This window comes from Tetrao urogallus, assembly GCF_951394365.1.
Source record: "Tetrao urogallus genome assembly, chromosome: 1".
In the NCBI taxonomy this organism is placed as follows: Eukaryota; Metazoa; Chordata; class Aves; order Galliformes; family Phasianidae; genus Tetrao; species Tetrao urogallus.
This window is the reverse complement of record NC_136813.1, coordinates 57,813,901-57,841,350: the sequence shown is the minus strand read 5'-3', so window position 1 is coordinate 57,841,350 and position 27,450 is coordinate 57,813,901. Positions and strand designations below refer to the sequence as shown.

General features: G+C 37.9%; 1 protein-coding gene across 2 annotated transcripts in view; it reads right to left on the bottom strand.

Moving 5' to 3' along the window:
* The window catches only part of ATP11A (ATPase phospholipid transporting 11A), a gene marked incomplete at both ends in the record, with an annotated part of 117,595 nt that overhangs the window by 57,038 nt on the left and 33,107 nt on the right, over positions 1–27,450 (bottom strand). For both annotated transcript variants that reach the window (XM_079543824.1, XM_079543825.1), the window contains one exon: positions 3,793–3,915. In XM_079543824.1, the coding sequence (XP_079399950.1) occupies positions 3,793–3,915 (123 nt within the window). The remainder of the gene's footprint in view (positions 1–3,792; positions 3,916–27,450) is intronic.

Sequence of the window (27,450 nt, the reverse complement as noted above, 5' to 3'; positions counted from 1 at the left end):
TGTTGTGCTGAGGGACATGGTTTAGTGGGAGCTATTGGGAATAGGTGAACGGTTGGACTGGATGATCTCTTAGGTCTTTTCCAACTTTGGTGATTCTATGATTCTATGATTCTATGATTAACAACTAACAGTCCATGCAGGTGAAGTAGTTAAAAACTAGAACCACGTAAGAATCTACCTTACAAAAGTTACTACTTTTGAACATAAGCTAACTGCATTCACAAGCTAAAACAATTATTTTGCTTTTTATTAATTCGACAAAGACTTTTTGTAGTACGTTGTTAAAAGTCACATGAAATCAAAAAAGCATTTTTGTCTGCCCAATGTCTGTCTTAATCAGTTTTTTCACAAGCAGGAATATGCCATTAAATAGATAGAGCATTAACCACATTCCACAGTGACAACGCAATATACAAGAAATATCCTCCTGTACCGGAATCAAATTATCATCTTGCTGACACCAGAAAACCTCTTGTGCAGCATCATGAAGTTTACCTTTAGAAGAAAAAAATCTTAGACTTTTTCAATTACTTCGAGTGGCCATAATTTTTCAGTTTTATGACAGAGCATTTGTTAATACAGGAACATACAGTCCAATTGATGAAGTTTCCTCATGGTTTTAAGGTACTCTTTTTAGAAACTCAATTTGTCTTAAATTGGTTGAATTTGTACTTCAGAGTTCAGGGTTTCTCATCCTTGAAGAGCAATCATCATCTTTCCTGTATGAGCCTTAAAGACCTATAAAACCACAGCTGAAAACTACTGTCTGTCCTACTGATGAAAAACTAAGGAAATACCCTTCATGGTTGAGGTATTATTATATAGCATGCTTGTGGTATTGTTATATAGCATGCTCGCATGTATGTATTTTACTCTAACAACTATGAATTTCTGATTATAACATTGCTTTTCAATAGTATTTCAATATATTTTCATTATTTTTCAGTAAGTTTAAGGCTGCCTTTCTTAAGCTGTGGTAGATATTCTTTCATAGAGCTTCTAAGGGAGATGGTAAGGACAGAGCGAAAGTCTGAGCTAGCTAGCTTACAGAGCAAGAATCAATGCAAGCCAAATCACAGTAGTGCTTTACCCAGTATATCTGGGATAGAACACATGAATAATCAAGTTTTCTTGCAAAGGACAGCATAGGTAAGATAGCAAGAGAAATTTTCTATATCAAGACAATTGCGATCCAAGTTGAACTTTCTGCACTCTTTGGAACGATGCTGTAAAAAGTATGTATCTGTATAAAGGACTTCTGCAAACTCTTCTCCCTCCTAAAAAACAAGGGCTGCTCTGAAAGTAATATTTCCCATTGTATTATGTTGACCCACGGTATCAGAGGAAGATGCTGATGATGCGGCTGTAGAGACTGAACCTTTCCACCAATGTTCTGTTCCATTCTGTATGACAGATGGCAATGGAGGGGCAGCCTGACAAAATGGAGCCTGACAAGGAAGTGCAGTTGAGTCAAAGGGTTATTATTGAATTCCTCCATGTGGAGAAAACTGCATCAATTGACATTCATCAATACTTGCTGAGCATTTATGGAAACTGAACAGTGGATGTCTGCACAATGATGCGGTATATTCAGCAGTGGTGGCAGAGGGTCACCTCTGCTGGTGCAGATTTTTTAAACAACATGCAGACTCTTGTTCATTGCTGGCAAAAATGATAATGCTGATGATTATGCTGGAAACTAGTGTATTGTGGCTGAGAATTTGCTCTATCAAATAGTGTTACTGTACTCTTTGCATCTGTTGTAGTTTCCATACAAGTAAATAGGAGGCATTACTTTTGGAGTTACCTACATAATCTTCACTGTATTTACTTTCACAGTGAATACTTAGATTACTTATTTAAAGTGTAACAAGTTTAACGTATAAACCACAAGTCTGAGATCTGTGTATAAAAATATTTCTAAAAACCTTTTGTTTATGGAAAAGCTTTTACAATCAGTTGACAAGAATCTAATATTTCAAACATCTAACTGAAAATATATCAAAATACAGTGAAATCTTTTCCTTGAGCTAATTAAAATTCCACACATCTAATAACTGTTGGCAAGAAGCTTTGGCTTATTTTCACACTAAACCACATTTAAGATCCCACTCTACAAAGCATAGTAACTCAAAACTTCTAATTTCACTATCAAAAAAGATGTCAAGCACCTTGTAGAACTAAGTAGGATGCTTTTTATTTCAAAAAGCAGTGGCAGTAACTTACTTCAATAGCTTTATGTATGTAAGCACTAGATGAAATATGCAAGATTAAAATGTAACACAAGCACAAAGATTTGCATAAAATGTGTTTATGCTGCAACAATACACAAAGTGATGTGCAAAGTACAGGATTTCCCATTGTACCTGTCTGACCATATTCCACCTGGATTATTTACCAAGTTACCTTTTCAATATTTTATCTAATTAAAGATGTTTAGACACTTGGCTATTTTTCTAGGCATGCTGTCTTTGGAAGAGATATGGGAAGATGATAATAAAGATTGTAGTGAAGGAAGATAGTAAAAGAAAATTTTATGTAAGAAATGAGACAGTCTGAGAAGCATAACTTTTACTACAGCTTTGCCATATATTAGTGGAAGGCAAGTGTTCAGATCCACTAAGGTATGCAAGCATACAGAGATTACAGGGTTAGAAAGGTTCTCAAAGCAAGTCTATGAATCTAAGTTACTGCTTAAAAGTAACTTTTTCCAGTAAAGCTATTTTAAAGTCATTCATAGAATCACAGAACAGCTTGGGGTGGAAGAAACATCAAAGATGATTTGACTTCCAACCTCCCTGCCACAGACAGGGTTGCCAACTGCTAGATCAAGCACTAGTTCAGATTGACAAGGGTCCCATCAAACCTGGCCTGGAACCTCCTCTCCAGGCATAGGGCATCCACAACCTCTCTGGGCCGCCTGTATCAATACCAGAACCTCACCATTCTCTCAGCGGAAAATTTCCTCCTGACATCTCATCTAAACCTTCTCTCCTTGAGTTTAAAATCATTTCCTCTTGATGTTATTTCATAACTGGCTTGCAGGTGGGCACTCATGAAGTTGAACATCTTGAACACATTCAATAGATGAAGTTCCTGGGGAGTCTGCGACATAGAAAGCTGCAAGCGTTCAGTTTTCTATGCTACTGGAACAGAAACATTTAAGGCAACCCAGTCTTTCTAAACCAGCAACTTATTTGTTCACACAATACTGCTGAAGCAGGAAGTTGTAAACTTACAGTGAGTGATAAAGTGTATGATTTCTAAAAGGTATAAAATCTTGGTATTTATGATATGTTTAAGACTGATTCACTTGTTAGATGGGTAATAATATCCCATAATTTCTAAGAGGTTTTTGTGTCAGTGCGAGCTTTTGAAGGGAACACTTATTGTAGAGATCACATACATCGATCACAATACTTGTATTTTGAGACAATGCGCTCAATAAAAAAAGAAGATGTACAATTACAAAGTCTCGCCTTGGGAAGATGTTCTTTACTCCAGCATCAACCCAAATGAAAATTAATTTCTCACTCCTTTGTGAAAAAGCACAGCCTCGTTCTAACACATTCTACATACTACATTGAACATTGGATGAGTTACTTTATTCTAACTCATGAGAGGCAACGTGACAATTAGTTTTTGTAGAAGAAACTTGAGATGTTCATTTACCTTTGTCAATCACGGTAAAGGAGAAACATAGGAAGTACAGAAAGACCATCCTGGAGGAATAAAATAAGCACATAAAGCATAACTTAAACTAATTTATGCAAATGAGTGAAAGAACACTACCTTTGATGAGACTATTCTGTTATCTGGAAATCTCTGAGGAATGTATGCTTCAGTGCCTGGAGGTGGTTCACGATGCCCAACATAAATAGTCCGACTGTCCACCCAATTCTCTTCTCCAGCACACTACGAGAGGGGGAACAAAAAAAAGAAGTCATTATCACTTCACCCAGTATTTCTGCAGTAAGGTGAGTTGCAGATTCAAGTAACTAAACATGCCTAATCAGTACATACACAGCCATCAGCGTCTGATCCCTTGCATTTCTCTGTATAATCTCAAGACCACTAAAAGACAAGTTTAAGTCAATTCTCAGAACTCCCTATATACACCAAAACCCACTTTTCCTAAAAGAGGAAACATGAAAATTATATTCTGACTTCCTAGTTTTATAACTGAAAAAAGAAGAATGGTAACTCAGTAGTTTATTGGTAAGTATCTTAGTTTTAGGAGAGAAGCCCTATCTTTTCCAAAATACTAGCAATAACTATATTCTGAGATACAGAGCAACAGTAGGGAATCTTAGATTGCCAGGAGAGAACTCAGCTTGTCAGCTCAGATTCCTTGTTCTTTATTGAAAGCTGCATCTGCAAGTAGATGAACCAAAGTGAAATGCTCATAGTTGCTTTGTGGAACTCCACCACATTTGTATTTTAATTAGTACTTCTACACTATGTATAAAAACATACAATTTGCTGTAGATAAGCCAATTAATTCTACAGTTTCACTACTTCCCATCCAAGATACGAAAAATGCTTCAAGAACAGAATACATTTCTAATATCTTGATCCAGACAGAAAACCAGGCATCCCCCATTTTGAAACTGTCACTAGGTAAAAAGATGAGTAAATTAAATGTTGAAGTATATAACCAATTTGAAATTAAAATCTGTCTTATGCTGTAATTATATATATATATATATATATATATATATATATATATATATATATACTTATACATATGTGGTTTTGGCTGGGATATAGTTAATTTTCCTCACAGCAACTGATACGGTGCTACCTTTTGAATTTAGGATGAAAATAGTGTCAACAGCACAGCTATGTTTTAGCTGGCACTGAGCAAGGTGGGATACCTCGAACTCCAGGACTTTTCTGCTTCCTGTGCTGCCCTGCCAGAGAGCAGCCCAGGGGTGCACAAGGAGCCGGGAGGGGACACAGCCAAGGACAGCTGACTGCAGTTGAACAAAAGCTATCCTGTACTGTAAGAACGACATCCTCAGCAATAAAAGTTTGGAGGGAGGGAGTGCAGCAAAGTAGGACTGGGGTGAGATGGACAGGATCAGAGCTATGCTCGAGTAAAAATAAATGTTCTCAAGTAACTGTTACGTGTGATTCAGTCTCATGTTCCTGGAAATGGCTGAACATCTACCTGCCAAAGGGAATTAGCAAATTGCTTTGCTTGCATGTATAGATTTTGTGTTATTAAAACATCCAAGCTCAACTCATGAGATCTTGCAGTTTTACCTTTCTGATTCTCCTCCCCATCCTGCTGTGGAAGACTGAGTGAGTGACCATGTGGTGCTTAGTTGCCCACTGGGATTAAAGCACAGCAGTAAATTAGACGGAAGCTCCTTTTCTGACACTTTGTATAGTGTAGTAAATACTTCCCAGAAGTGTCCGTGGGCACTGATGCTGTTTGGCAAAGTAACCAAAGTTACCAGAAGCAGTTTAGTAGAAAAGTCGAGCCAAAGCATCACTCCCCAGAACAGCAGCTCTTCTCTTCTAATCAGTCTTTTTGGCAATAGCTCTGGGCAGATTTGCTTTACTAGTGCAGATATGGCTGGTAAGTCTAACATTTCATTTTTAAGCTTAACCAAAAACATACACTCTCACTTCTCTTTCATTGCTTCTCTTCTATGTGATCATTCCACTGTTCCATGCACAATACACGTGAAGAACAAACTTTCAATATAGATTGTGTAAAAGTAAGTATAAAACTCTTTTAATCTCCTGAAAACCTGAAGCAGCACTTTTACAACAGTTACCTATCTGACATGAATGCTATGTGACATGAATGGCTTTCTTTGTGGAAAGAAAAAAAATGCTAAGCAAAAGTATAGGAATAAGAGCTTCAGAACTCAGGCACAGAAGAGCTGACTGGCCATAAAGCAAACTGTAAGGTGAACTGAGAGAAAAACAAGGAGGCTTAAACAAAAAGCAACTTCGGCTGCCCCCCACCTTTATACTTGAACTAGTTAGGAAAAAGCCCTAACTCATACTAATTCTTACTTATGACAGAATCACAGAATCACAGAACTGTAGGGGTTGGAAGGGACCTCCTGAGATCATCGAGTCCAACCCCCCTGCCAAAGCAGGTTCCCTACAGCAGGTCGCACAGGTAGGCATCCAGGCAGGTCTTGAACATCTCCAGAGAAGGAGACTCCACCACCTCCCTGGGCAGCCTGTTCCAGTGCTCCGTCACCCTCACTGTAAAGAAGTTCTTGCGCATGTTTGTGCGGAACTTCCTATGCTCCAGTTTCTGGCCATTTCCCCTTGTCCTGTCTCCACTCACCACTGAAAACAGTCTGGCCTCGCCATTCTGCCCCCCACACCTTAGATATTTATAGACCTGGATCAGGTCCCCTCTCAGTCTCCTTTTCTCAAGGCTGAACAGACCCAGTTCACTCAGCCTTTCCTCATAGGGGAGATGCTCCAGGCCCTTCACCATCTTCGTGGCCCTCCGCTGGACTCTTTCCAAGAGATCCCTGTCTTTTTTGTACTGGGGAGCCCAGAACTGGACGCAGTACTCCAGATGAGGCCTTACCAGGGCAGAGTAGAGGGGGAGGATCACCTCCTTTGACCTGCTGGCCACGCTCTTTTTAATGCACCCCAGTAAGCCATTGGCCTTTTTGGCCACAAGGGCACACTGCTGGCTCATGGCCAACCTGTCGTCCACCAGGACACCCAGGTCCCTTTCCGCAGAGCTCCCCTCCAGTAGCTCATCCCCCAACCTGTACTGGTGCATGGAATTATTCCTCCCCAGATGCAAGACTCTACACTTGCTTTTGTTAAACCTCATCTGGTTTTTTTCTGCCCAGCTCTCCAGCCTATCCAGGTCTTGCTGAATGGCAACACAGCCTTCAGGCGTGTCAGCCAAGACAGAAAACAAAGCGATTATGTTCAGAAGCTACTGAAAAATCTGAATTACAGAATTCAGAATAAAACTAAAAGACCTTTGCTTTTGTTAGCTCTTTTAATATGTACATTTTATCTAACTCAATAATTTTGAGGAGTTAGTTAAGCATATCATATGAATGCAAGTTCATGAAGGAAGGATGGTAGCCCTCCTTAAGATACATCAGAGCCCTAGTCATAGCTTCTACTCTTGTATCACTGACTTCAGAGGGTGGGCATATATATTTCACATGCCAGATCCTTGCAATGGGAACCCGAAATTAGGATGTGGGTTATTCTGAAAAGTACACTAATCTTCCAGCCAGACGACTCCCACATCTCTAATTTGCCTTGTCACAATCTCAAAAGCAGACTGCCATTCTAAATGCTCGTACCACTTCTGAAGACTAGCTAATATTCCTACAGTATGTCAAAACATTTTAGAAGTAAAGCAGTAAAAAAAACTTTCCACAATCTACCTCACTTCTGTGCCAAGAGCAAAAAATCAGCATCTTTTATCATTTTATTAGATGATATTTTTACTTTCTCAGTACACCTGAACGTGCAATGTATGCAAATGATTCAGTGACTCCTAGGACAAGCAGTACTTCTGGAAACATAGGAGTAAGAGATATTCCTAAGAACTAGACCAAATTGTACTGTGTTCATTAATTTTTCATTAAGGATATTCCAGACATCAAAGAAGCACAAAGATTATTGCTAATACACTTAAGTGCTGAGTTCATAGACAAATGCTTAAAGGGGTAATGGGAATACAATGCATGAATCTTTGAACATCAGGAATAAATCCCTCACTTTCTCCTTCCCTCCACATAGACTGTGCCTGACAATGTATGTCAGCTTGACAAAGATCTTAGTTCAAATATATTTGGGTTTTATTTATTACAATCATTTTTATTTTACAGTGTAACCTGATCATTACTCCAACTTAGTTAAAACAGTCCACTGAGAAATTACTTATCAAGCTAGGAAGCACAAAAGATAGATCTCTTCAAATTGTATCCTTCTGCACAACCATCAGTTTGCAAAGGTTTGATACCCTGGTGTATTGTGTTACCACTAAGACATAGACCAGAATTTGCATCCAAAAAGAAAAGTTCTACAGAATTTACTTTAAACACGGATGTAAAAATCAAGACAAACCCTTCTGTTAGCTTAATTGGACCCACTTTTTATTTTGAAGTGATCAAATCACCACAAAATACAACCACATAGCTTAGATCTCCAATTTTCCATTTCAACATGTTGACAGGAATTGGACACCATACGTGCTTTACACAATTCAACAAGTTGACACAAACTTCAAATCTCTCAAACACTCAAAGGCCATACACAAAATTTTGTGGGAGAGACAATATTATACAGAGTCACAGAATTGTACGAGTTGGAAAGGAGCCCTAGAGATCACTGAATTCAACCTCCTGCTAAAGCGGGTTCCAGTGCATAAAGTGCTTTATTCAGTAAGAGCACAAGGTACCTCGCTTTCGCGAAGCAGAAAAAGGGAAAACACTGATGTGTATCACAAAACACACAATCCAGAGAAATCAAGTCGCAGCATTTTAACATCTAGTAACACTAACCTATAATACTGAACATTTTGAATCAAGAATTCTTTTGCTGTTCAGGTACCTCATATGAGATCATTTGCTGAATGACACCAGGGTAATTAAAAAAAAAAAAAAAAAGCAATCAGATGCTGCTGTCAGTACAATGAAATATGTTCTTTTCTTTATTATTATTTTAGAGTTCTATTACTTAAGCCCATTAAGGATATGGGGAAGAAATCAAAAATAAATCTTAACATTATCTGCTTCTATTAATAGTATAAAGCTCAGCCTACTGAGACCAAGTTTCATTGGCACATCAATGAAGAAGCATTACTTAGCTTTTATGCTTTCAAGCAAGGTCAGCAACAAAGAAGGCAAAGACCAGCAATAGACTCAGTCATCCTTATGCAATGCTAAACAGAGGTGTTAACAGAATTATACCTTAATACATGTATAAACTGGAAGGTGAACACCTAATATTCAGTTCTCTGAATTTAAAAAGAAAAAAATAAAATAAATAAAGCTGAGACTAGCTTAAGATTCACCTTCATACTACTCCCACCTAATTTTTTACAGAAATGCATTATCTGGGGTAAATATTCAACAGATGACAGTGAAAAGAAGACAGACGCTGGGCTAGCAGTTGTTTGGTGTCTTCCAAGCAGCTCTCTGTGGTTAATTTGAAGATGCTCCTCTAACTTCTCATGGAAAAAAAAAATAAAAATAAAAGCAACATGGTAGAGTACAAATGATTATCCAGTCAATGGTTTTTATTTTAGCACCTTTCAAAGATAATTTTAGCACATTAACTAAAATTGAGCATACTGAGGTTGTCACGACAGTGTGTAGGTGCTGGGAAAGTAACTGACCTTGAAAGATTCCAGGTCTTTCCAAATATTTTTAGTAAACACATTCAACTTACAGTTTGCTAATCAATGGTAGCACTGAATGACACTTCCTGACTTTCCACTTGAGCTACTAACTTGGGCATAATTGCAAAAAACAACCTTGGATTCAAAATTATATTCACTCTTCAAATAAATTAAACACAAACTACTAAAAAAGGTTCATAATGCATTACGCATTACTAAAAACACAGCTAAAATCTCCACTGGTCAGGCTGTAAATATATTTTGTTGGACAACGTTCTCTCATACTTCTTTGCTAAATGCTTTCTCGGAAGGAGTTACAAACAGACTGCAAACTATCTATAGATTTGCTAGCAGTAAATTCCATGCATCAGTTGTAACCTTGCTCACCCGGGCTAAGACTAAAAGTTCTTTTCTACAAGCACTGCATTCCTGGAGGACAGAATGGCATCATTTCAGGTACTTTAACAAAACGCTACTATTTTATCCCAAGTGCAATTAAAACTATTGTTAAAATTGCACGCCCAACCTACAGCTGTTCATCACTATAGAGTATTAAGTATTAGAGGATAAGAAGCACTGGTCAGCTATTAGCACTTGACATCTGCATGAAGACTAATGACAAAAAGCCGAAGAAAATTTTCACAAGCAGAATATTTTGCTCTGATATAACTGGATACATTCCATTCAGTAACCACTGAAAAAAAGATTAGAAATAAGATTCCAACTTTGTATTTAGTGAAGAGAAAAAACAATTTTAGTTCCTCAGGTAGATCTAATTCAATGAAGTGAAAAAAATATTTCATTCTCACTTTCATTTTCTTAAGCATACTAACTTCTTCAACATACACTCTAACATCTCACAGTTACGTGATCAATCTCATCTATTTCTTGTGCCCTCAAGTATACCATGTACCTGCTCTTTTTTACTTGACTCCGCGCCATTCTACAGGTAAATATCAACCATCTCCCTCTGGAAACAATGGTGCAAAGCGCAAGTGCCTACCTAACCATTGTAGACCAATCAAATCTGCAACACTTTAAAGGTAGAGCTGGTCTGTAAACCCTAAAAAGCAGAACCCTTCTGTAAATATTACAAAGCAGGCTACTTCTAAAGAAAAAAAGAAAATTTACATTTCCTCCAAGCTCCTCACTAGTTAGAACAAATGAGAACATTTGTTCTCACCAAAGCAAACATTCCAGCTTCTACAAAATATGAACATCTTAATAAAATTTATCTCTTCCTTCCACATCATGTCTCCTTGAGCACCATACTCAGAATAAAAGGTTTCTGAGAATATTCTAATACAGTTACACTCAAATGATATCGTACTAGCTCGCACAATTATAATTTAATTTAGCCCCTCGTAGAAAGTCACATTCCTTTCATTTTCAGTTTAGAATGCCACATTTAACTGAACACCACCTGTACTTAACAGATGATAACACAGAATTGCAGAATGATTTCAGTTGGAAAGGACCTTTAACATCACCTGGTTCCAACCCTCTGCTGTAGGCAGGGACACCTTCCTCTAGACCAGGTTGCTCACAGCCCCATCCAGCCTGGCTGTGAATGCTTCCAGGGAGGGGGCATCCACAGCCTCACAGGGCAACACAGGGTTCCGTGTCTCACCACCCTCACAGTAAAGAATTTCCTCCTAACACCTAAACTAATTCTACCTCCTTCCAGTTTAAAATCATTTTCCCTCACCCTGTCACTACATGTCCTTATAAGTCCTTCCCCAGCTTTCCTGTAGGCCCACTGAGGTACTGGAAGGTTGCTATAAGGTCTCCGGAGCCTTCTCTTCTCCAGGCTGAAGAGCCCCAGCTCTCTCAGCCTTTCCCCATAGAGGAGGTGCTCCAGACCTAATCTTCGTGGCCCTCCCCTGGAACTGCTTCAACAGCTCCACCTCCTGTTTCTGTTGGGGACCTTCTCCTCAGAGGTGCTCTCAAGCCATTCTCTGCCCGACCTGTTTCTGTGCTTGGGTTTGCCCCCAACCCAGGTGCAGGACCTTGCACTTGCACACAGAGCACTGTAGTGACCCCCTTACAGAAATTCTATTTCAAATATATACTATCCAAACCAAGTTTTTCAAGCAAGAGTAAGACCTTTTACAAGTGCTCAATTTAAACTCCAAATTTTGTTTATATGCTGGACCCTGAGTGTAATCATTTGTGATGCCTGTGATTTGGAAGAGAAACAATATTGCGAAGCTAGCAATCTGGATAGCAGACAGGCTACAGTCAGAAGTCTTGTCTTTTTCACCCGTGATCTTCAACACATTTCAAGGAATTATTGGGATGATGGCAAAAAGACCTGTAAAATACATTAATTAGTGGATGCTTTTGCTTTATTTGTTTTCCTTCCTCCCACTGTAAGGGTTCTGACACATTTTGCTCCTTGCTGTCTGCACATCGGTAAGATACCACAGCAGAGAGAGAAATGCTGTGCCTTTCTGTACCTGACCCCATTCAGGAAGAACTGCTACATGGAAATCCTTTCAAGAATGTCTCAAATGCAATTAGAAAGTCAAATGAGAAAAACTATACTAAGCAGAACCATAAGAGAAGCTACAAGGGAAAGTATCTCATAAGATACCATACTTTGTAGCTTTGTCACTTATAAATTATACATTAAGTTTACATCTAGAGTAATACCACACCAACAAATTCAGCTTTGTGCACAAATCTTACAGGTTCTTTTGTTGCTATCAAAAGCTGCAAAACAAGAGCAAGTCTATTTCTTGTCAGGTAACTAAACACCACACTGCCCTCACAGCCAAACTCAGAGTGTCTGTAAACATACTTTTAAAGAGAGTACTTCATAGATACTTCAGAATCTATGGGTGGGTAATTTTACCATCTTGCTTGCCAGAAAAGAGAACTATTTCCAGTAATTCATCAAGAAGCACTTGAGAAAAATTTTAAGACAGAATAAAACAGAATGGTTCTGTTAGAAGGGACCTTCAAAGCTGACCTTTTAAATTCAACCACCTGACCACTTTGGCGCTGACCAAAAACTTACAGCATGTGGCTGAGGGCTCTGTCCAAATGCCTTTGGAACACTGAGGAGCATTGAGCATCACCCATCTCTCCAGGAAGCCTGTTTTAGTGTTTGATCACCCTTGTGCTTAAGAAATGTTTCCCAGTGCCCAGCCTGACCCTCCCCTATTGCAGCTCTGTGTCATTCCTGTCCTGCCATCAGTTCTCAGGAGCAGAGCCCAGCACCTATCTCTGCTTCTCCTTTTCAAGGAGCTGAGGTTGCTTCTCGGCGTCTTCTTCTCCAGACTGGACAACCAAAGCACCCTCAGCCTCTCCTCATAGGACAAGCTTTCCAGCCCTATTACCAGCTTTGCTGCCTTCCCTCCTCTGGAGGCTTTCAAGGGCCTTAAAACTGTTTTTGTACAGTGGAGCCCAAGAATTGCATGCAATATTCAAGGTGAGACCACATCAATACAAAAATACAGTGGAAGAATCACCTCTTTTGACAGCCAGTCCTTGCTGTGTTTTTGCTGTGTTTTATGCACCCTAAAGAACAGTTTGTGTCCTTGGCTGCCAAGGCGCACAGCTGTCAGCAGCACCCTCACATCCCTTTCAGCCAAACTGCTCTCCAGCAGCATCCAGCATTTTCCTTTGAACTTCATGGTGTTGCTGAACTCCCAGTATTACAGTCTATCTAGATCCCTCTGCAAAGCCTCTCCAGGGAGTCAAAAACTCAGCTTTCTAGTTGAGTATGATCTACAAAAATGTGGATGCACACTAGTCTTGCATCCAGATCATTGATGGAAATGTTGAACAGGACTGGCCTCGGATCTGAGCCTTGGGGAATACCACTGGTGATGGTTCCTAGCCAGCACCCATCGAGCCAGTTCACCATTCTGCATATCGTGAACCTGTTTATCTCACAGGTGGACAATTTCTCTGGACAGATGCCAGGAGGGAAGATGTTACTGAAATCCAGAAAGATCATGTCCACCATCTTCTCTTTCTCCATCATGCAGGTGACCTTATCATAGAAGGAAGTTAAATTACTAAGGCAGGACTTTCACTCCATGAATCCATGTTGACTATGCCCAGTAACAGCTCTGTTCTTTAAGTGCCTTTCAATATCTCCAGACAGTTTTCTTCATAACTTTCCTAGGGAGTGAGGTTAGGCTAATAGGTCTGTAGTCTCCTGGGTCTTCTCTCATTCCCTTTTTGTACATGTCAACTAGAATGTTAAATAATGAACGCAGATTATAAAGAAACAGGAGGAGGGAGGGAGGCAAGCAGTGGTTCTTACTTCTTTTTGAATGAGTAAAAATAAAATTCACAGATATAAACTGTTTTCTCTGGAGATAAAATGGTTAAGAAAAAAAAAAAAAAGAAAAAAGTGCCTGCCATAAGCCTTTCCTAAATCACAATACATACAGGGACAATACTGATAACATCAGAAAACTAAAAGCCACTAAGTGATGCTCTTAGAGTAGTTTGGGGTTATTCAAGGAGGACATATTCTAAAAATACAGTTTAAATTTAGAGCAGTAAATTACTTTACCATCAGCCTTCACTTGGATATAATCAGAACTGGCCAAAATGACAAAGTTCTTCAAAAGAATTTTAGCAAATAGTTAACATAATAGTCAATTTAGCTGCCCGTTCTTTGTTTGAACACTCATAGAACGGCCTGGGTTGACAAGGACCACAATGATCATCTAGTTTCAACTCCCCTGCTATGTGCAGGGTCACAAAGCCACATTCAGCCTGGCCTTGAATGCCTCCAGGGATGGGGCATTCACAACATCCACAACCTCCTCGGGCAACCTGTTCCAATGCAGCACTCACAGAAGTGCCACTCTCCTTTAAATGAGCACAAGTTCATCAAAAGCCAATTTCCAAAGAAAAGAAAAGGATAAATCATTACATTGGTGCTGTCAGTAGAAGTTAGTTTTTTCCACACCTATACAGAAAAAGCTAAACCTTTAGTCAAAACGTGACCCTTGCTAATTCTGCTAAGTTTCAAATGAAGACCCTGCACACTTGAGTTCCAAACATATTGCCTCTAAATAATGCCTAAATAATTCCCACAGAAGTAAAAAGGTAAAATACAAATGATGTCCTCTCTCTCTCCCCCCCCATAACTGGCATGTTTATTGACAGCCTGCAAACTTCGGCATTAGTTAAAATGACAATATTAGACAAGTTTTACTATGGACAACTGTGCTTTCCATATCCTCTGCGCTATAAATTGTGAATTATTTACCTCACTTTCTCTCATGTGTAATTGATTTTATGAGCTACTTAAAGTCACATCCTAATGTGACTTTATCATCATGACTCCATTTTGAGTAAGTCTTGTATTTATAGCACAAAAATAACTTGACAGTTCAGAATGTCTAATGGTTAATTATTTATCATTAGAAGCTGATTAGTATTTTCCTTTATTTCCTTACAGTATATATATATATATTTTTAAAGTTCTGTGTACCAGCATCAAATCCCACGTTAGGTAGATTTCAGTGAATAACTAAGCACACAGCTTGCTTGGGTATGAGAAATGCTCTTAAATACAAATGGTTAAAAGGGTTACTGAAACATTAACTTGGAGCTATTTGAGTTTCGACAAGCTTCAAACTCTAACATAGCCATACAATTGTATTCCAGTACAACTCCAGCACACTAAAGCAATATAAAATATTAATCATTCCTTGCAATGCTGCCAAGCAAAGTCCTGTGTTGAACTACTTAAGGGAAAAATGTGATGTGTTGATTCAAGCACAGACTCACAAGTTTTATTTTACAGTTTTACCTACCATCACATAGATGCTGCTGGTGAAATAATATCTGGTACAATCCCTATACATAAATAGGACTTTTTTTTTTCCCCTCAAGTTTTCTTAATCTAGTAGGCATAAGGATAATATATCTAATAAAAAAAAAATTAGCGTTCTTGTTTTTCCATCCGTAACTCATGGTATGAAAGGCCTTTCATCACCCTTGGGTGTTAACATGAGGATCATGAGTAAACCTACTCATAACACATAAAAACCTTTGACACCAATACTCGTGAGAGTTTTAGAATACTTTGTTCCTCAAGCGCAGTGAAAACGTGAATTCCACTAAGATTAAATATTTCTTTCAAGTTCCTTTGATGCTCTGGATTTTTAAATATTTACTTTTATTCAGAGAACAGCCTTAAGGATTTGCAACTGACCAATGCCAAGTACAATGAGGTTCCATAACTTGTTACATTCACAAACATAAAAAGATTTATTTCAAGGACCAACACTTCTACAGTAATGTTAAAATCCAACTGTTTTCTACTGTTCACAGTACTATAAGTTAAATGTTCATATAAAATGAATATTTTATATTCCAGCTTTTTTACTTTGCCATATATACTGCCAGAAAAATGTAAAGAAGTTTTCAAAAAAAACTAGTCTACAATACCAAATAAAAACATCAATCTGACTAGACAGAAACCAGTGCCAGCCATTTACAGAAGGACTTACAGAAAACAAGTTCAGTCACTGCATTGGATCTTGAGTCCATTCCTGACTGACCAGCAAACATTACAATACATTAAGACAGGACATAGGAAGTCAAGCACAGACTTCCAGTTTTAAACATCTTAAACAGGTCCATAATGAAAGCTAGGTGAAGTTTAAATTAAAATATCATTAATAACTCAGGGGAAACTTGTGAAAACAAAGAAGTTTTCAGGCTGGATTGGGTTGTGATTAACTTTATCTAACTGCCAATGCCCAACTGTCCTGCTATGAACAGGGACTAGACAGGTTGAAACTAGATGATCATTATGATCCTTTTCAACCTAGGCCATTCTGTGACTTTGAGGGTCTCTTCCACCTCAAATAACTCTATGATTGTAAGGGTGAGGAACACTCAAGTATCATACTTTTCAAACATATATTTTTTAGTGATATGTAAGGCACAAGTCGGTTTCCAATGACTGGTAAACCTACATAGATAAACCATACTTATAAAATACCACTGATAAAAGCATTAATGATAACCAAAAAACTCGTAACAAGATGAATATGGTATGCTCAACACATCTGATGTAAGGTTACAGTACACGTGCCAACGACCATCTCCTGAAATAAAGCACAGAAGTGGATGACATAAGGTTGCCAATAAATATTCTACTCAACACTGAGAACCTGCTACAAAGATCAGAGATTCCCAAGCTTAATGCCAAACACAGCTTCGGCATTCATTTTTAATACATGCAGCAGGTGTATGGCATTGATTTATTCACAAAGAATACTTTCATCTTTTGGTCCTAAGATACTTCCCCCACATCTGATGTACTGCATATATCATACTGCATGTTATTTAAAAAAAAAAAAAAAAAAAAAAAAAAAAAAAAAAAAAAGAACAAGTGTTTACTATTCTCTTCCCAAACTCGTGTTTTATGATTTTTTTTTGTTTTAATTTGGTTTTATTTGTAGGAGAAAAAGGAAAATTAAACTGCTTGAAAATTAAGGCTTGGCCTGATTTTTAATACTGCTTACCACCTGCACATCTTTAATTTTGTTAAAAAGTAATGACTAAATGCTATGATCAACAGGAAAATGGAATTTTTAACCTACAGTCAGGTTTTACTGAAGTAATAAAATCTCAAGTGTATGATCTATACTGTCACACTGTGAGGGCGGTTAAATACTGAATAGGCTCCCTACAGTGGCTGAGGAGTCTCTGTCCTTAGGGATGTTCAAAACCTTATTGGACAAAACCCAAGGAATCTGCTCAACCTGCTTTGAGCAGAAGTGTTTGACTAGACACACTCCACAAGTCCATTCCTGAAGCCAAGAGACTGGCCTGATCTGTGGATGTGCATTCAGAGCATGAAGGATAAGGTCACCCTAAACACTATGAGATTGAAATTATTATTTTAGGAAAAAAAAAAAACCCGAAACTGTGGCCACATCCCATTTTATAATGACAACATTTTATCTATAGCTCAGCAGGCAAGCTCCTCGATAATGCCATAGGGTTTGATGTCAATATAATTAGAGAACATGGGAAACAAGCCTTTGATAATTCCAGTATTTCATTTTATTCATCCATGGGAGAAGAAACGCCTGCATTCAGTGTCAATACATCAAGACTGTTCTGTGTCCTTCATGCAGGAAAATCAAGATATTTCTAAAGAAAGACTTCCCTAGCAAGTCTGGAATTGTACTGTACATTGAGATTAATGTGTTCTGAGCTGCAATGATTTTGACAATAAAGGCAAAAGAGGTTATGTAGCTTTGTCTGGGATGAGACGATAAGTGCAATCTCGACCTGCATATGTCTGCCATTCAGTGACACAGAAAAGGTTAAACAATCCTTTTGATGTCACACCCTTCTAAGGTTTCTATTCAGCAGAAAAAAAACATGCATAAAAACAAGAGAAGGCATCTACTTCTAGGCCCTGAATTATTGCTGTGATCTCTTTGATGTGCGGAGGGGTAGACATGAGCTGTCAAAATACAATACTCTGTTAAAAAAAAAAAGCTTGTGGTTAGATACCCTCTGCTATGAAAATCCCTAGAGGCTCCAGCTTTCTGAGAAATGCCTCCTGTTCACCCCCATAAGCGTACCCCACAATGTTAATTCACACCTGGTAAAACATAATGAACTAAAGAAACCTTCCTCAGACTTTGAAGGCTGATATTTCCATCTGCCACTGCTTCCATTGGTCAACAGGAAGAAAAAAAACACCAAAATATCATTTTCTTAACATTAGACTCAAGAAAACCAACATTGGCCAAGAGCATCTTACAGAGGATTGGTAGTCTCTCAAATCCTATATATTTGGAACCCTTATCATAACTAAACTCCCAGCAGAAAGTACATACTGACACAAAAGACCTTTTTTATTGAACTTAAAAAAAGCACAAGTGTACTTGAGGACATGACAACCCCCCACAAACCCTTAAAGAACCAAGTCTAGAGAAAATCAGGCTTACAGATATTTTCTAGCTATCTTAGGGGGGGGAAAAAAAAAAAAAAAAAAAAAAGGAAGAAATGCTACTTCAACAGCAGAATAAATCAAAACCATTGATATTGCCTGTTTTAATCTCCTGCATAAGAAAAGCTAAAGAAATCACAGACTAATCACACAGACAGGTAATTGTGAAAAGGGGAAAATAACCTATTTATCACATTTTTTCCCCTACAGCAGCACTCATTTTTCTTAAAACACATGTTTTACATAACTTAAAAAAGTTATTGCAACAACAGAGAAAATATTTTGTTGTTTTCTTAGTGTTATCATTTAATGACTCAGTAGACTGATTTTCTTTTTAAATATTTAGCTGCTGTGCTCAATGTAACTCATCTGTTCCTATAAAAGAGTCGTGCAGGCTCCTCCCCCATTCTGTCTCTTCTGATTTGGCCAGGAATTCCTGGAAGCAGTCCAAGGAACAGAAACCAAAATTGCAAATGCTCAGCTGCTGCACAACTGGGCTAGGAATGGCAATGAGGAATTTAAAAGTAGCTTGTCGTGCTTTTTATTTATTTATTTACATTCCCACACCTAACAGTGTGTGTATCAAATACTATTATACTATAATACATATTGCAAATATTTCTTACTTAGAAAACATGTGGCCATAGTAATTCTGTACTTCAAGTCCCGTTTCCGTATTCACAGATCCTTGCAAATCATGACAGATTCACTGAGCAATACAATCTTACATCAAAGTTAAATCAAACTTCAAAACTAGCCATACTCTAAGCAGCAGTTTAGATCAAACAGCTTTCGGATAGAAGTTTTACTTGTTGCACACAATTCCAGACAAAAACATACAATTCAGGTGATTTTAGGAAATGTAATTGAAGACTATGTCTAAAACCAGACATCAGGAGTTAACAGAATACCAGGTCATTTTCATTAACAACCATTTGTAAAGCCTAAACATTCCACACCTTATCCTATTATTTATTCTTTTCTATACCTCAGGCCTCTGAAGGCAAAGCTCACATTATATCAGAAATCAATTTTCTGTACCCATTTTTGGAGAAAAAAAACTAAGAAGATGTGAAAAATCATTCTGTAATCATATTAAAAACATATAATCTGAATGAATGAGACATGTTTGGCTTCTGCATAGGAGTATATGATCAATCTTGTACTATCTGCATGTTTACAAAGGATTTGGACTAACTGCTGCACAATTCCAAACATGCATCCCACAGCACAATGCTGCAGGCAGAGAAGATGGAGCAAGATACTGAACCTCTGCTGCCACAAATAAAACTTCAGGTGATATCTCAAGGGGTATTACTACAAATAAGTTAAATTAATTCTTCGCCAGTGCCTGCTTGGAAGTCAAGTCTCTTACCAGAGTTATTTCTTCTAATACTTATCCCCCCCCGCATCCCAATATAAGATATAATCCAAAAACAAGAGAGGCAATTTCAAGTGGGAAAGTAATTTACTTTTGCCCTCTATAAACAATTTTTCTTTGTTTTTAAGAGGCATTCTATTGGAAAACTCCTCAGAAATAAAACAACTGCTTTTAATAAAAGCAGATGAAATTTCTATGCACAGAAATCTTGACTTCAGTTCATGCATAGTACAAATAAAGATGTCAGTCTGTGGTTTTGTCTTATAAACAAACAGATATGACTGAAAAGAAGGAGAAAAATACTTTCTTAACTCTATAGAACACGACTGCTTTTGACACCTTGCCTCAGCTAACAACATCAGTTACCAAATACAACAACTACACCTCAGAACTAAATAGCTGCTTCAAGTTTAGTGCAGAGAAAGGTCAGGAAATTACCAGTTACCCTATTTTGTGTTGTGGTTGGTTTTTTTTTTTTCCTAGCATACATGGCTCCTAAGGAATCAATTGTTCCTTAGAAGTAGAATTCAAATGAAGGAAGCATTCTGGTAAGAGATAATTACTTACTTTGTTTCTTAACGTAAGTTGATTAAGTGCTTATGTAAGAGGCTATCCGGTGGCAGCTGGAACATCTTAGGCTGAGCCACTGCCTATAGCCAAGGCAGCACTGTGCAGTGGAAATGCAACTCGACTTTCCTTTCAGCAGCAGGTAACAGTCATGGCTCACGCCAGCCTGACAAGTTCTGCCACATACAGAAAGTAAGGATATTGTAAGGCCAGCTCTATCACAAGTGAGTTTAATGTTCTGAATTAAAAAAAAAAAAAAAAAAAACACCTACGACTCCTAACGAGATGTATAGTAAGAAGACAGTTAAAACAACCTAGAACGTAGGCTTTTTTGTCTCTTTGGGTTTTTTTGCTTTGTTTGTTTTTGTTTTTAACATACTTGCCACCCACTGAGAAGGAAGAAAACTGACTTCAGATACAAATTTCTAGAGACAAAACCTTCGGGTGTTTTTGGAAGGATGCTGATGGAAACTTGAAGCAGATAAATGACATATCTGCAGGGAAGTTTTTCTTTCAGTTTTGTTGTTTCCGTTTTTCGTTGCTGGTTGGTTTTTGTTTTGTTTTTTTCATTTGCAAAAAGAGAATAGCATAGAAGATATACCAAAGTGTATTTGCCCTTAACATAAATCCTTCCAAATAAAAAGCTTTGAAATCTTACAACCACCATCCATTTCAAAGGCCCATGCTTTTAGATTCACATAATTTCAGTGCGCTGTAAAAACACTTCATGGAGACAAGTTCAAAACAGATTTTGTTTGCAGGCATCTACACATCATACACAGGATCCTCTCCTGAATCACTGTCCATTCACTGTCTCCATTGTAAATAGAGTAAAAATAACAAATAACTGGTCTCATTGGTATGAATCAGCTCGATAAAAAAAAACAAGAACTGATCAGCTTGAGCAAGTCACAAGTTAAATTGTCGGCATCAGAAGCTGTATCTTTCCATTACATTTACCCTATAAAAAGCGATAAAATGAAGTCTCAGCACTAAATCAATGTAAAAGTTTGTCCCTGTACATAACAATGCTGATGTCAGGCTGTTAAAAAACAACCAGAACAAAACATCGAGCTGCATGTTGTCATGTACTCCATAGCATCACAGTAGCAAGACTTGGAAAATGCTGCGAGAAGAAAGGCTTGCTATGCGACGCCCTATGAATGGGAGTTATACTGACCCAATGGCCCTGTACAAATGGCAGTATTTCTTCAAAAGCTGCTTACTTTTCTATAGAACTAAAACTTCACCGCACATCTTCAAACTTACTGTAAAAATTTGATGTTTTAAAAAAAAATTCCAGTTTTGAGTACTTATTAAATGACTAAGAATGTTTCATTCAGATCAACAAAAGTAACATTTTTTTCCAAGCATTATTTATGACCAACTAACAAAGCTGCTTACTTCAGATCTTTTGAAAGCATGCAGAGCTTTACAGCCATGTTCTTTTTCTTTGGGTGCACGGCAGTAAATTGAAAAAAAAACAAAAACAAAAAAACCAGCAATGTGATCACTTTCAGAAAAAAACTCTTATTCTTTCACTCAGGAAGCTGAAATAGGATGAACTTCAGAAGAATTTTCTTTTTGTGCATGTAACTGAAAGGAAGTGAGCTATGCAGCAGACACTGAAAGGATGAGGCAACGCAAGACAACTCATGCTGGGGAACTGGCCTCATCTCACAGATACCCACACCTTCCAATTAATGCTCAAGCAAGAAATTCTGCCTACTCAAGAGCACAGAAACAAAACAAATGGAAACTATACACCTAAACTGGTAGAAGATGACAGATGTAATTTCAAGGACAAAAATATTTGATAGTTGAAGTCTGAAACTGTTTTACTTTGAATATTCATATATCCAACATGTTTTGAAGTGTACAAACTGGTTACCAATCTTAAAAAACTACAAATATTAGTAAGATCAATTTCAACCCACAAGGTATTTGAATCTCAGATCACAATACACCAAACAGTCCAGAAGGTTTCTGTTTCTCTCCATTTAATTCCTGTGAACTTAGTCTCCCTAGTTCTCAGATAGTACCTCAGGCTTTTCACTGTATTCTCTCTAATATTTTTAACAACTAACTTAGTGTAAGTACCAAAAAAAGCAAGAAATAGTACACACCAGTGCCACTCTTAATGGCATGGAAGTCTGTTTAATCCTGTTTCCATTTTTAACATTACATGCTTATTCGAGGTAAGTGAAGGATTTAGAAATCCTTTTATGCCTCATTTCTACATCTGCACAGATATGAAGCTGGACAGATGGGAAAGGATTTTGCTCAGATGTAATGCCAGCTAGAAAGCATATGGGCAAAAACAAACAAACAAACAAACTCCATCTGTTAATAAATGCTTCAGTTTCAAGATGAAATTGAATATGCTTCCCTGTTTTTATCCTTTAATATAAACTGTCTTACTTCCATCTCATAGTGGAGATATCAGTCCAAGCATTTCTAAATATTTTGAAGAACACAGTGCTAGATTTGCCAAATATTCAATACTTAGGAAAACTCTCATGACCAGTATGGAAGATTCACCATTCTTGGTATACTTCAAAGAAGCAGCATATGCATGAGCCACTCATTCACAACCTTTCCAGCCCCTCAAAAAGGGAATCACATGTACTCCATTTTATTTTTCCCCAATTTAATCATGTCAGGATTTTGCTAAACAAATTTAATAGAAGGCTGACTGTCAAAAGAAGTGAAGAGGGCCATATTACAGAGGAGGTTAGACTTAATAAGGGTCTTTCACTATTCTAACATTCTGATGACACAAATGTTTTCTCTTGTCGCAGAGAATATAATTTTCCCCTTCCACTTAATACATGAGAGTATACATAAATTTGAAAACAAATCAGACATCTTAGCAGAAGAGTACTTTTTTTTTTTTTAAAGTAACTGAGTTTGAGCAAAAGTCTTACAGTAATTGAAGTCATAAAGCAGCTAATGAAAAGCAATCATAAATCTTCCTCAAGGCAGCCTGAAGCTAGATGCAATGTTCATGTTTTGTTCTGTGATAAGATTTGCACTTAACGGGCCAACATTTGCTCTACATGACGTACTTGGTTACAACTAACTTAGAGTTGCACAGAACAGTGAAAACATGACCTAGTCTCATAATGCTGCTCTGTTTAATCTCAATTTTTTTTTGCCAGCATCTTCAAATCTGAGCTTTCTCAACTCCGTGAATCTGGATACGCCACTGAAACAGTTCAACTACTGTAACTGCAACTGATAACACGGAACACAGCCCTTTCTCAGCATCAAAAAGACAGTATGTCAATACCAGATACTGCATTGATTTCATCACTTCACACGGTTAGCCTGAAGAAAATTCAGTAATTATTAGCCTTTGAAAACCCTTTCCTGTATGTAGCATCAGTTAAGTCAACTGAAATTTGGACAGTGAGTTTTGCTGTTGATGTTTTTAAATTACAAACATATTTAACTTGTATTAACAGGCTTCTAAAACTCATTTACACTTCTCTTGGATTGCCTTTGTCATCCGCACTGTACTGAAATAGCCACAAGTTAATGAACTCCCTAAATATAAAATAAAGTTTGAAGGTCTTCCAATATTGTATTTCAGTTTAAAGTACAACACATTTAAGCTGCAGATGGCATGTTTGATCACCCTGGAAGAATCTTACATCTTTCCCATTTTATATAGAGAACCAATGTTCAGTCAGATTTCTGTTTTGGGCTCTCCAACATCAGTTAAACATTACAACATGGTAAAAAAATCTAACAACACTCTTATTCTTTTGAAATATCTCCAAAAAAGCCATTCTTCTTTTATTGCTAGGTTGTCATTATTGGTTGGTGCCATTTCCTTCAAAATGAGGTAGCTCTAAAAATTATCGATTTGAGAAGTTCCGCTCCAGTTCACAGTAAATTCAGACAAACAATGAAGTGTATTGGATCGTCCAATGACCTTAGTTCAAAAAATCCTCTAGGTTAAAGAACAATAATAGAGTAAGAGTAGAAATGACCCTGGTGATTCCTTAACACTAATAAATGAATAAGAAGGCCAATGTGAAGCCAGTACAATTTTTAAGCCATAAAAATATTACGATGCAACACATCAAATTGTTACTGCTGTTATTGCCCACCCCAGTTCTCCTTCACTCAAATAATAGATCACAGCTTTTCCAAGTTACCTCCAATTACAACAACTATTTCACATGATGAAAATAAAAGACTAAATAAATTGAATAGCAGATGTTCATTTTGGGACATTCTGGAAATCATATCCTCTCCAGACATTTTACTTTCCCTGCTTGGACTCTCCAGAAATACTCAGTTTGAATATTGAACCAAATTTACAAGCCTACACTGTGTCTTTGAGGCAAAACATGATAACACAGAAGCTTCCATTTGCAAGCTCACTGCTACTTCCTGACAAAGAAAAATAGAGGGGGAAAAAATCCATACTAAAAAGTACTTCTATTTGGTTGGAATTACAGCTTTTTTGCTCTAGAAAACTCAGCTAGTTTGTGTCAAAGAATGCTCTATCAGCCTAGCACTTAAAAACAGATTTGAATCATACAATCTTGCAAGTGGGAAAGAAACCATGAGGATCATCTCTCTCCTAGAACACTTGATCAGGTCAGTGTGTACACTTCTTCAGCTACGTACAGTATCAAACCAAGCCAAAAAGAAATTAGAAGTCAAACAGAAAAAGAACTAGACTTCCTGAGCAAACAAACCACAGAGCATGATCTCAGGCTCTAGGTAAATCCATTTCCAAGGTCAGAAAAACTTTAATAATTGACCTCCAAGAATAAGGCGAAGAGAAGCCCTAGCAGATAACAGCACACAGCATTTAAGGGAAAAGGTTCTTTGGCCACAGACTCTTACTTACCACAAATAAATAAATAATTAAAAATGCAACTAGCTGTATTAATTAAACAAGTTGTCAGCTGCACCTAAGCATGATGCTGTCACACAAGTCCTTTCTGTGCAATAACTATTACTGCTACTGAAGTTCTTGACGGTTCTGCAACACATTAAGCATGATAGCAAACATAGTTGAAGCTGATCAAGTGTGGATAATTTTCTACATGATGCATCAGAAATAAAGACCTACCAGACAGAAACAGGAGGACACGTTAGTTCATGCTTTACAGAATCACAGAATTGTAGGGGCTGGAAGGGACCTCTAGAGATCATTGAGTCCAACCCCCCTGTAGAGCAGGCTCCCTAGGCCAGGTTGCACAGATAGGCATGCAGGTGGGTCTTGACCATCTGCAGAGAAGGAGACTCCACAACCTCTCTGGACAGCCTGTTGCAGTGTTACAGAATCACAGAATCTCAAGGTTGGAAATGACCTGCAAGATCATCTAGTCCAACCACCCTCCCATTCCTATTAGTACCACAAGCACTAAACCATCTCTCGTAGCTCCTCACCCAGGCGCCTCTTGAACACTGCCAGGGACGGCGACTCCACCACCTCCCTGGGCAGCCATTCCAGTGTCTGACCACTCTCTGAGAGAAAAAGTTTCTCCTAATCTCCAACCTAAACCTCCTCTGGTATAACTTCTGGCCGTTTCCTTGGGTCCTACTATTAGCCTGGGAGAAGAGGCCAGACCCTTTTACACCACAACCTCCCTTCAGGAAGCTGTAAAGTGCAATAAGGTCCCCCCTGGGCCTCCTTCATCCTCAGTGTGTTCCTTCACCCTCAGCGTGAAGGAGCTCTTACGTGCATTTGTTCAGGACTTCCCATGCTTCAGTTTGTGGCCATTATCCCTTGTCATGTTTATGCATAACCATAACAAGGTGTTTGCAAAGAGAGAAAGCATATCTGCAAGAACCAAGCACAAAACATTCCAGGTTTTATCGTAGGCATCAGAAAGGAAGACTTTGCAATCAGAATATCATTACAGAGTGCTACAGTGTCAACTTAAAAACAAATCCAGGGTTTCAAGTATCCTGTGCTGCTTCATTCCTAATTGTGTTCAAAGCAATATGATCTAAGCAGCTACGATAGGAATTATTTAGGATTATTCTAGAAGAAAAAGCTTTTATTAATAAAAATGGTTCCTCTTCCATGTGGGAAAAATAAGCCATAGCATAATCTGCTAAGTCACCAACACAATACAATAAGAAGCATCCTCTTATGCAATGTGTCACTTGCTCAATATTTAATATATTTTCAATTGCCATAACCAAGATGCATGGAAAGTGAAACAAAGCATAGAACAAGCTGAACAAAAAAGAAAGTTTCTTTCATAAGACATGAGAGGACCTCTGAATACTACTTGCAGTTTTACCCCTGCATTTTTATTCCCTCAAGGCAGTCAAGCATGAGTTCTTTTTCCTTAAATACAAGCATTTTTATAAAACCCTCCTCTGCTCTTTCACTAATCTATTACTTATTTCAGTTATTACAAGTCCCCTTCTATTGTGTCCCCCTGTTAAAAGTGTTTTTCTACATCCACACTGAAGAAAGGCTTCCATCAAAGTCAGACTCACACTGTTCTTGGAACCAAGCGGGCTCATCCTGTGCTTTGCTGATAAACGACTGCAATACAAAAGACCATAAATCTGACAAACAGAATGGTTTTACATCATTAATCTTCCAACAAGAGATTAGAGTGAATCAACACAAGACAGCAGCATTTGTAGTATCATTTTAATAAAGAGCAACAGAACCTTGAGCCAGGTCCAGCATTGGACCAGCAGCACATAGTGCTGTGTTCTGATTTTGTATCAGACCCAAGAAATGATTCGGAGCGCTACATGAACTGTTTTGTTTGGGTTTCTTTCAACCCTATTCTATAAATAGAAAATCTCAAGGCTGATATCACCTTTTCTTCTAAAAAAGAAATACATCCCATAACCCTGCATTTTATCACCAGAAAGCCAAAAGAATTTCAGAACAGAATAAATCAGGGTTTTTTTTTTTTTTTTTGTGGATAAGTGCCTTGAAACAATGATCTGGAAGCTGCAATCTGCCAAGTGGACTGTGGTGGTATAAAACCAGATGCCCAGATCCTTACAGTGACCTCTCACAACGCCAGGCAAAAAAAAAAGTCAAACAAATGAATGAACTGGTAGACATCCAGCTGGTAGACAGCATGCTGGCCAGCAAAACAAAGGCAGCAACAGGAGTAGAATAACCAGAGCTAGGACATGGGTGAAATTGGGATCATCCATTTCACTGATTATCTTATTCCCTGC